Raw genomic sequence first — 12,161 nt, forward strand, 5'->3', positions numbered from 1 at the left:
AGATATAATTCAGATTGGATTGTCTTTGAGGATCCTTACAACTTGAATTTATTCATGTTTTGTGTGCATAGCTCCTTCCATGTGCTCATATATGCATAGTTAATTATAGCATCGGTGTGTTATAGATAGAATGAAGGACTCAGAGCCAGAAATACCTGGATTCAATGGCAAGATTTGACATACTGACTATGTGATTCAGGTCAAATGATGGAAAAACTTCATAATTTTTTATGAATATCTCTCTTCCCTAATACCCAGTCAATTTTTCTAAGAGTTTCATGTGGTGCTGAGAAATACACAATTCTTTAATGGTCCCATTTATAAGATACCACAATTCTTTTAGGTCTAATTTTTCTAGCAATTTAAAAAATTTTTCTTTTTTCTTTTTTCTGTTATATTTGTCTAAATCTGAGACATGGACATTAAAATCTCCTACTATTTTTGTGTTACTATTTATGTCTTCTTGCAATTTAGCTAATTTTTCAAATTTCCAAATTCAAAATGTTCAATTGATATTTAATTTCCTATTGTTCTTTACAGAATAATATGATTTCCTTATTTAGCTTTACTTACATTGTATTTTTGTTTTTGTTTTTGCTTTGCTGATAGTATGGTTGAACCTTCTTTTTTGGATTCATGTCATGCTTAGAAAATTTTATTTAAGACTCATATTCATTTTTTGTATATTTTTGCTTTTAGATGTTTTTCCTGAAAGCAGCAGACTAGAATTTTTTTAATCCACTCTGTCACTCATTTTAAAAAGAAAATTAAACAATTAAGTTAAACAATAAACAAACATAAAATAAGAAATAAAGAAGAGATATTGAAAATTAGAGCTGAAATAGAAAAATTAGAATAAAAACTATAGAAATTATCAATAGAACTAAAAAGTGGTTCTTCAAAAAAGGAAAAAAAGTGGTTATTCACAAAAAGACTAATAAAATTGAGAAAAGAAATAATAAAACAGTAAATGAGCAAGGTGAAATAAAAAAATCTAAAGAAATAAAAAAAAGTCAGAATCTAGTTTGTAGTTACATGCTAATGAAACTAAGAACATAGAACAAGAGGATTACATTAAAAACTGTAAAATAACCATAACAGGAGATCAAAAAGAGATGTTAAATAAAGAATTTTGAAATATGTGTGTACAGGAAGGGTAAGTTGAGGGTGGGGACATTTCCTGGTCCTGATGGAACTATGGGAGAATTTTATCAAACCTTTAAAGACAAGTTAGTACTAATACTACATAAATCATTTTCAAAAATTGAGAATACTGTATCAAACCAATTTTGTGAAGCATATATAGTCTAGATGCCAGAGAATTAAAGAGCAAATAAGGAGGATTACATACGAAAATATAATTAATGAACATAAATTTAAAAATTTTAAATAAAATCCTGTTGAATAGACTTGATAAATTCCTCTTTTTTCATTTTTTCTATGAAAATATTCTTTGTTATATGTCATTGCTCTCTGGGGAATGGTAGTGGAGAAGGGGGAATTTAGGGGGTATATTTAGGAAAAACAAAACAAAAATCAATACAAATTTCCCAAATGTGCTTTCTCAGGTGTCTTTCACATCTTCTCAGGGAAGCATTTTTGACTCAACATATTCTTTACAGCTCTTTTTACATCCTTGTTCCTTAGGCTATAAATGATGGGATTGAGCATGGGTGTTACCACACCATAGAACAGAGAAATGAGTATATCTGTAATATCTTGTTTGTCTGCATTAATTGAATCTTTGGCTTTGGGTTTTGCATACATGAAGAAGATTGTTCCATAGAAGATAATCACCACAGTTAGGTGGGCTGAGCAGGTAGAAAAGGCTTTATGTCTCCCCTCTGCTGAAGGGATCCTCAGAATGGTGGCAAGGATGAAAATATAAGAGATGGAAATTGACATCAGAGGAATAACTAGAAAAATGAGGTTTGATACCATCATGCTAAGAACATTAATTTTAATATCTCCACAGGCCAATTTTAGGATGGCCAGAATCTCACAGGTAAAATGGTCAATGACATTGGCACCACAAAATGGTAACTGGACTGCAAGGGATGTTTGTATTATGGAATCTACAGCCCCTGCTGCCCAGGACACAGATGCCATTGACACATAAGTACCCTTGTTCATGATGACAGGATATCTCAGAGGGTTGCAGATGGCCACATAGCGGTCAAAAGCCATTAGGCTAAGGAGCATACACTCAGTTGCTCCCATGCCAAAAGACAGAAACATCTGTACTGCACAGCTGGAGAAGGAAATAATTTTCCTTGGAGTGAGGAAGACGTCCAGAATTAGGGGCACACAGGAGGTTGTATAGCAAATATCCAGAAAAGAGAGATTACTGAGAAAAAAATACATGGGTGTGTGCAGGTGGGAGTCACAGATGGTTACTGTGATGAGGACTCCATTTCCCAGCAAGATTACCAAATACATAAACAGGATCAGTACAAACAAAATGGTCTCCAGCTTTGGGTGGCCCGAAAGGCCCAGCAGGATGAATTCTTTCACAGTGGTTTGATTGGTCTCATTCATTTTTGAAGTTCTCTTTCAGTCTCAGGGATTCTGAGGCAAACAGAGAATAGATGGTTTTATTCCATAGGTGTCAGTAAGTATCTTTCTCCCTCAAGATATATCATGTAAACTGCAATCTTGTGTGTATGAATATGGGTATATATTGCAATGTATAACATCAAGAGTCATTCTACAGCGAATAAATTGTCAAAAGACTTGAATAAATAGTTATCTAAAGAATAATTGCAGGGGCAGCAAGGTGGCGCAGTGGATAGAGCACCAGCCCTGGAGTCAGGAGGACTTGAGCTCAAATCCGGCTTCAGATACCTGACACTTACTAGCTGTGTGACCCTGTGCAAGTCACTTAACTCTCATTGCCTCACCAAAAAGAAAAAAAAAGAATAACTGCAAATTATTAACAGTGTAGAAGATTTCCTTACATCACTAATTATAAGAGAAATGCAAGCCAAAACAGTTTTGAGCGTTTACCTTACATCCAGTAAATTGTCAAAGTGATCAAAGATGGGAGTATTCATTGCTTGAGGGTGCAAATGGCAGAGGGGTAAATTTGCCCCATTACTCTGGAAGCCAATTTGGAATTATGCTTAAAAAATGAAAAAAAATCTTATTCTATGTGATTTCAATCAAACAAGAGAAATGGGAAAAAAAATAATAAAATCTATATGGAGGGGAAAATGTTCAAGAATCTCAAGAAAATAAAGAAATAGTATTAATGGGAGACAAACAGTGCCAGATCTCAAACTGTATTATAAAGCAGTAATTAAAACAGTTTGCTACTGGTTAAAAATACTGAGAAATCAATTATTGGAACAGATTAGCTATTCATCATACAGAAGAAAATATATCTAATACCCTAGTATTTGATAAATACAAAAATCCTAGTACTGGGTTAAGAACTCTCTATTTGACAAAAATATTTGTGAAAACTAGATAATAGTATGGAAGAAATGGGATCTAGATCACACTTAATACCAAGATAAACTCCAAATGAGTACATGAGTTAGATATAAGGTCACATCATAAACAAATTAGAGAAAAGTAGAAAACAATTCCTATGAGATCTATGAGGAGAAAAGTTCATGACCAAACAAGTAATAGAGAGGACCATAGAAGATAAAATACAAAATTTTGATTGCATAAAATTTAAAAGTGTTCTTTTGTACAAAAAAATATTCAATAAAGCTAAGTTTAAAAGGGAAACAATTACCTGGAAATTTATGTCTCCAAGATATATAAGTTTCCAAGATATATAAAGAATATATTTAAACTCATAAGAATAAAAGCCATTCCCTACTGGATACATAGTTTAAGGCCCAGCTTCTTAAACTGTGAGTTATAACCCCATCCAAGGTCATGTAACTGAATGTGGGGGTTGCAAAAATTTGGCAATAGTAACAGGTTATGTATACCTATTTTATATACCTATATACCCCAGATTGGATATAAATTTCTCAGGTGAAAAGGGTCACAAGTGGAAAAAGTTTAAGAAGCCCTGATCTAAGGATGTGATCAAGTAGTTCTTAAGGAAGAAACTGAGGCTATAGCTATCTGAAAAAAAAGTCACTACCAATTAGAGAAATTCAAATTAAAGCAATTCTAAGATCCTACCTCACTCATATTCATCAGAGTGGCAAAGATAACAAAAAAAATCAAGTGATGAATGTTGGAGGGGCTGTGGGAAAACAGGCACATTAATGCATTTTTGGTGGAACTGTGAATAGGTACAACTATTCTGGAAAGCAATTTGGAATTATACAGAAAAATTACTAAACAATGCATGCCCTTTGATTTAGCTATGTGGCTGCTAAGCCAATAACCCCCAAAATATAAAAGAAATATTGAAAGGTGTGTTATGTACAAAAATATTTACAGCAGCCTTTTTTTTGGTAGGGGTAATAAAACTGGAAATTAAGGAGATACCCATTAAGTGAGGAATATCTAAATAATTTGTGGTGTAAGGATATCTGGCACACTAATGCTGTAAGAAAGGAGGAAACAGATTATTGCAAAGAGATAGGGAAAGTTATATAAACTGATCCATAGTGAAGTTGGCAGAACCAGAAGAACAGTTTATGCTATGGTATCAATATTATAATGAAAAATTTCGGGGGCAGCTAGGTGGTGCAGTGGATAAAGCACCAGCCTTGGATTCAGGAATAACTGAGTTCAAATCCAGCCTCAGACACTTGACACTAGCTGTGTGACCCTGGTCAAGTCACTTAAGCCCCATTGCCCCGCCCCCCCCCAAATCAAGAACTTTTATAAACCAAAGAAAATGAAGTGAGTAGAAGCAGGAGAACAATTTATATAACAATGATGTAAAAAGGAATTATTTTGATAGCTGTAGGGACTTTGATTAATACAATGATCATTCATGATTCTAGAAGACCAATAATGAAACATGCTATTTATTACATGGATTTTGGGTGAAGAATGAGACACACACATATATGTATATATATGTACACATATATGTGTATATATACATATATATTATGTATATAGCCACTGTAGGAATTGATTTTGCTTGATTAAATATATTTGTTACAAATAATTTATTTATTATTTTCTTTTCTTTTTCAGTGAGTTAGGGGGTGGAGGGAGAGAAAATAGATTTCTGATAATTAAAAAAAAGAGGTGTGGTTAGAGCTAGTTTAAAACTCCTATATCATTGCTGAGTTGAAATGTTACATTTACATTTTCAATTTCAATTTGATCATAATTTTGAGGGCAACTTGACTAATAAAATTTAGACTAAATAAATCAGGCCAGATAGAGGTTCTAATAGAAAGAACCCAGATTAGATTCAGAGAAGACCTGGGTCTAAGTCCTGGTTCATCTATTTATTAGCTTTGTAGCATTGGACAGATCAAATCACCTTCTCTGGGCCTTATTTTCCTCCCCTGTAAAGTATAAAGTTGAACTCAATATGAAAAGCTCTAAATTCTTTCTACCATCTATGATAATAAAATAGATGAAAGAGCATCCAAAGCAACTGTGGCTGACTATTTTTTACATAGAGATAATAGTGTCTCCCTAATATTGATAACAGGATATGACATATCTACTAACAAGAGGTCATTTCACCACTGAGGCTCCCATTATTTAAGGAATTGCAGGAATGATTCCTCCATCAGTAAAACAGAATGTTAGGTGGTATTTCGTATTCCTGCAGGATAGGTAGTGTAAACAAAAATGGATTTAGAGACTGGAGTCAAGAATCCAGACTCTGCCAAGTACTCCCTGTGTGACCTGGGTTAAGTGCTTCTCTAAACCTCAGATTCACATGTAGTTATATGTAAAAGAGAAATTAGGAAATACATACTAATTGCCTCAAAGACTTCTTGTGAGACTCAAATGAGATAATTGTTGTACATACATTTTATAATCCATTAAACACTATATAAATGGAAGTCATTATGACCAATGGCTTTAGTTTGTATCTTAAGTTAAAATCTGTCCCCATAGGAATCTTTACAAATAACATCTATTTTTATCACTTGATTGTGTATCAGAGAGGTACATATGAAAACTAAATTGGCCCATTTTCTAAAGCCTCATAACCCAGAGTCTCAAATAATCTGAGAAAAAATCCATACCATTGCAGAGAATTGTGGTTGTCTTACTTCTTCAACGAAGTCCTTGTCACACTAACCAGGTAACTATAGTGTGCAGAAAGATTTAATACTCCGGGGCAGCTAGGTGGCGCAGTAGATAGAGCACCAGCCCTGAATTCAGGAGGACCTGAGTTCAAATCTGGCTTCAGACACTCGACACAACTAGCTGTGTGGCCTTGGGCAAGTCACTTAACCCCAATTGCCTCCCCCCCCCCCAAAAAAAAAAGATTTAATGCTCCTCCTTAAATAGTGTAGCAGAAGGAGACTTGACACCTGCGATAACTCCAGCCATGTATGATCTCCCTTTGAGCACATAATCTCGAGTTCTATTTCCAAACATGCAAGATTCATTATAACAGGGAGGGAGCTTCATTTACCTCTTTATCCTCTAAGTCTAAGAAATAGCTTCCTTCTTGTTTAGAAACAGATTTCTTTTTTACTTCCAGCGGCTCTAATACTAAGTATTAGGAAACTGTTTTTGCCAGCATATAGAACATTGATCAGTATAATGTAGTAAATATTTTTGATATTTTCTTCAAGATTCGCTGATAGAATATTCATCTAAGAAGATGATAATGTGGTTGTATGGGAAGCCATTTGAGATTTTAGGGTAGTTGGTCTCATGAATTTTCTGCCTTCATTCTCTGTGAGTTAATGAATCAAGAAAATACCAGTGTGGCAGGATGCATCAGCATATAACAGAGCTATCCGCCAATGCAGATCTCAATTAAAATTGAGCCAGTTTCCAGAAAATGAAAGTCTAGTTCTCTGATGCATTTTTGTCCTTTCCAAGTTCCAGTTCCATTCTCCAAAGGATCAGCTACTGGAATCAAAGGTAATTTAAATCCTCCTTTAAGGGAAAGTTCTAATCCCTGAAGTAATTTAAAGTTGATAGAAAGTGAAATGGAGGAACCTTGAAACTTTGTGATGCTTCAGGGACAATGCCTCACAGACCCAATTAGAGGGAGGTTACTACTCTACTCTAATTAAAGTCTAACTTACAGAAGAAGAAATTATTTGCCTATGTAATCCTTAGATAATGGAAGTATTATGTGATATTCATTGACTTTAGGACCAAAAGATGGGACTTTGTCCCACTTATGCTGATTTTGAGGGGTTAGAGATGGGGTCAATGAGACTTCTTTGATTTGATGGATTTCATATCTTAGCTAGTCCTCTCCTTTACCTGAACTCTGGAGTCATGGGGTATTGTTGCTAACTGGCCCCTCTCCTTGTCCCACCTTCTAACTTTGGCAAATTGGCTTGACCTGGGGTCAAGTTACCTTGTTCACATGGGATCAAGCATGGAATGAGGGAGGAGGAAAAGTAGGGGTTAATGGTAATGGCAGCATGCACCAGTATTTACTTTTCGTGTCCTCAGATTCCTTAGCAGCAAAATATGGGAGTTAGACAAAATAACTTCTAAGCTCCCTTCCAGTTCTATAAAGTGGATCTATGAATGTATATATCCTCTGGCCAAAATCTTCATTCTAGATTTCTTCTCATGTTCCTTACGTCTTCTTGGGATAACTGAAATTTAGTTTTCATATGAGGTCCCCACATCTCTTGGTTCCCTTTCTGAGGCTACCTCGCACACCCTGAAACATTGAACCAAGAGGAGTTGGAGCGCTGGATCCTTAATCTCCTTGTTCCCCAATGCCACTTTTTGATTCTTTCCTTTGCTACCATCACTCAGTAACTCTCTCTTCCCCTTTAAATTTCTTAAAAAAACCTTTTGTTTTATTATTTTCCAGGCACATATTACATATAAGGATAGTTTTCTACATTTGTTTACACTGGATTTTTAGTTCCAAATTTTTCTTTTCTCCCCCCCTTCTCTCCCTCCTCCCCAAGATGGAAAGCAGTCTGATATAGGTTGTATATGTACAGTCACAGCAAACATATTTCTACATGTCATCTTGTGAAAAAAGAATCAGAGCACAAAAGAAAAACCTCAAATAAGAAGAAAAATAAAAAAGCAGTCCAAAATTATAAATAGTATGATTCAATCTGCATTCATAATTCACAGTTCTTTTTTCTAGATGTTGAGAAAATTTTCTATCACAAGTTCTTTGAAACTGTTTTGTATTGTTGCACTGCTGAGAAGAGCCAAGTCTATCCCAATTGTTCATCATACAATGTTGCTGTTACTGTGTACAATGTTCTCCTGGTTCTGCTCCTCTCAGTCAGCATCAGTTCATGTAAGTCCTTCCAGGTTTCTCTGAACTCCTCCTGTTCATTGTTTCTTATAGCACAATAATATTCCATTACATTCATATACCACAATTTGTTTAGCCATTACCCTATTGAAGGGCATTCCCTTGATTTCCAATTCTTGGCCACCACAAAGAGAGCTGCCATAAATATTTTTGTACATGTGGGTCTTTTTCCCTTTTCTATGCTCTCTTTGGGGTACAGACCTAGCAGTGGGTCCATCCCCTTTAAATTTCACTTGATCCTGTCTATATCATTGTTGCTGTCATCTGTGAGCATCTACATCACACTCTTTCTCATGAAATTTTCTTATGGATAAAACCTATTGCTATTAGGTATACCTAATTATTATAGATAATACAATAAAAATTCAAAATAAAAGGCTGGCTGTTTGAGGAAAATGATTTTAATAAGTGTTTGTTCCAAAAAAAAATGGATTACTCATCTTATATTGGCATCCATAGAATAACAACCATGCAAAGGGACAGATTTTTAACATATTTGCTCTAATTGCTTGTTGAATAACGGTTACAGTTTCCAGAGTAGATTTCTGATTAAAAAAAGATATGAGGGGCAGCTAGGTGGCGCAGTGGAAAGAGCACCGGCCCTGGAGTCAGGAGGACCTGAGTTCAAATCCGGCCTCAGACACTTAACACTTACTAGCCGTGTGACCCTGGGCAAGTCACTTAACCTCAATTGCCCCACATTTGTTATTTTTTATTTGTCTTTCCAGTGCTTAGCACATCATAAGTCTTTGATAAATGTTTGCAGACTAACTAGCATGTTTTCCTAGGTAACAACTTAACCTGCTCTACATACTTCATTTAATGACAGGTAAAAAATAGAAGGTCATAGGAATGCAACATCATAAATACAGAGTTGGGTGAAATCTCAGAGGTTGTCTAATCTGCCCTCATTTTAGAAGTGAGGAAAATTATGTCAAGGGCAGTATGGGGATTTCCTCCAGAACATAGTAAGAATTACACATGAGATTTGATCCCAGGTCTTTGGACTCTGCAGATGCACCCCCCCACCCCGACTCCATCACTCCCTAGAAAACTTATTGAGGATGAAAGTTTTCCTGTGAAAAAGCTTAATAATGCCACTGTAATTTTTTTCACCTTTATAGTAAGTAGCATGTAACAAGGGTTCTATTTTTAAATGATGCCCAGTGAAATTAGGTTCCCTCCTACAGAATTAGCATTAGAATGTGGCTCTGTATTCCCATGGGAGGAATTGAGACCTGATATAATGAAGAGAAAGAAAATAATCATGGCTTTCTTGACTTGGGTGCCTGTTGGAGGCTTTGAGGTGCCAGAAGTGAGTAGTTAGTTTCTATGAGAATGGTAGTCTTTATTCTATGTGGCAAAAATCTGGTAAAAAATGTGGTAGTAATAAAACTTTTCCTTTCTAAATATCTAGCGCTCTGAGGCGTACACAGTACAAAACCTTTGGATGGAAGTATGCAAGCCTTGTTATCCCCTATTTTTCTGGAAAAGGAAACTGTTTTTCAAAAACTTGCCCAAGGGGTAGCTAGGTGGTGCAGTGGATAGAGCACTGGCCCTGGAGTCAGGAGTACCTGAGTTCAAATCTGGCCTCAGACACTTAACACTTACTAGCTGTGTGACCCTGGGCAAGTCACTTAACCCCAATTGCCCCACTTAAAAAAAAAACTTGCCCAAAGACAGTTAGAATCATCAGTCTGGAGCTGGAAGGGTGATCCAGTCTAACCCCCTCATTTTATAAGTGAGGAACCTGATATTCTGAGATATTAGGTGACCTGTTCTGTTATTCTCACATGGCTTCCCAGTCTCCCATTTCTGTGCCTATACATTGGTTGCACCACAAGCCTGGAAGTGTAGTTTTACACATAGCTTGTAGAATTCCTCTCTTCCTTCAAGATGCTGCCCAAGCACCATCTTTTATATGAAGCCTTTTCTGATCCTTCCAAATGTTATTGCTCTCCCTCCCTAATTACCTAATTACTTACCTATCTTACATTTATTTATTCTGAATATTCTTATTATGTCCTTGTGATACCACTCCCCGCTCCCCAGTAGAATGTAAGCTCCTTCAGAGTAGGAATTATTTTATTCTACTGCCCTCCTACCATTGCAGTCGACTTACACCTACTACGCTTCAATCCAGTGACACTTGCCTTCTTCCTCTTCTAAGAACAAGACATTCCACGTTTCAGCTCAAGGAAATTTTTCTACCTAGAATTTTCTTGCTCCTCATCTCTACCTATTAGCTTCATTTAAAGGCCAGTTAAAATGCCTTCTTCCAGAGGAAGCCTTTCCCAATCCTTCTTCATTCCAGTGCTTCCCCTCTATTAATTATTTATCCTGTATATAGACTATTTGTATATATTTGTCTTTTCCACTAGATTGTCAGCTCCTTGAGGGCAGGGACTGTCTTTTGTCTCTTTTTATATCCCCAATGTTTAGCAAAGTGTTTGACACATAGTAGGCTCTTAAAATGTTTATTGTCAGGGCAGCTCTAGGTGGTGCAGGAGATAAAGCACTGGCCTTGGATTCAGGAGGACCTGAGTTCAAGTCCACTTGACCCTTGACACTTACTATTGGTGTGACCCTGGGCAAGTCACTTAACCCTCATTGCTCTGAAAAAAAAAAGTTTGTTGTCTGAATGTTCTTTATTTTTGTATCCGTAGTACCTAGTACAGTGGCTGGCACAAAGAAATGATTTATTGATTTTCCCCCTCAACAGTGATAGAACTGAAATTTAGACAGTCATTGGACTTCAAATTCAGTGTTATGATCATAGGAAATACTAAGTTACTGATATTTTTACTGTTGATCAGAACCTCTGAATTGGGTTTGAGAATCTCCATGCTCCTGAGTTGTTGTAGAATACCATACAAGTTTATTGATTGTGTCCACAGAAGATTAATGCCATCTAACTTCAATTGAACCTTTATGGGTGCTTTAATTCATTCCCTATTGATTCTGTATCACGTTTGCCATAGCAGGTATTATAAACCTTTTCTACCATCTCCTTTCCTTCTAGTCCATCCCTTCTGTCTCAGCAGATGATCTGTCCTTCCCATTTACTATGGTCAAGGAAACCTTGAGAAAACGCCCTAGGATTTTCTCTTCCTCAAATGTCTCTACTTCCACACCCTTCTCATCAACAGAAAATCACCCTGTATCTTTAGCCATTCATTTGTTCTTTCTCAAAAGTGTGATTCTTTCTTTCTAAGGTTCCTGCTTGCCATTCTTAGTTGATTTGAACTCAGGAAGATGAATCTTGCTGACTCTAGGCCCAACGCTCTATCCACTGCAACACCTAGCTGCCTCTTGCACCATAGGCAATTATTACATTTGAACTCTGATCCCACCAGAGCTAGTGAGGCACTGTGGTAAGCAGAAAGAATACTAACTATGGGGTCAGAGGGCCTAGGATAAACCTCTGCTCTTTCCCTTTTTGTGGACCATGGATAAACCACTTAAACTCTCTGCACTCTGTCTTTAAAATAAGCAAGTTGGACTAATTGACTTGTAAGGCCTCTTGCAGTTCGAAATTTGTAATATCTCCAGACCTATTAATTATTCTGAATTATAAACAACTATTGTCAGAAGTATCCTGGAGCCAAATAAAAAAGGCTAGAGATGACTGGTTAATTTTCAGAGTCAACATTTGTACTTTAGGAATTAGCAAAAACTATGGATCAGGATTCGATTTATTTGGTTTTTTGTGATTGTCTAGATTAAAGAAAATGATGAAGAAAGTGTTAATAGAGCATATTAATGTTAAAAGTCAATCATGAATACA

The 12,161-nt window shown here is 36.1% G+C and overlaps 1 protein-coding gene across 1 annotated transcript; it reads right to left on the reverse strand.

Moving 5' to 3' along the window:
* Positions 1-1,575: 1,575 nt before the first annotated feature.
* LOC122734403 (olfactory receptor 13C7-like) lies at positions 1,576-2,538 on the reverse strand. Its single transcript, XM_043975212.1, has one exon. It carries the CDS (start codon positions 2,536-2,538, stop codon positions 1,576-1,578), a length of 963 nt encoding a protein of 320 aa, XP_043831147.1.
* Between the last annotated feature and the right edge of the window lie 9,623 nt (positions 2,539-12,161).

The sequence above is a fragment of the Dromiciops gliroides genome, chromosome 1, assembly GCF_019393635.1.
Source record: "Dromiciops gliroides isolate mDroGli1 chromosome 1, mDroGli1.pri, whole genome shotgun sequence".
Classification (NCBI taxonomy): domain Eukaryota; kingdom Metazoa; phylum Chordata; class Mammalia; order Microbiotheria; family Microbiotheriidae; genus Dromiciops; species Dromiciops gliroides.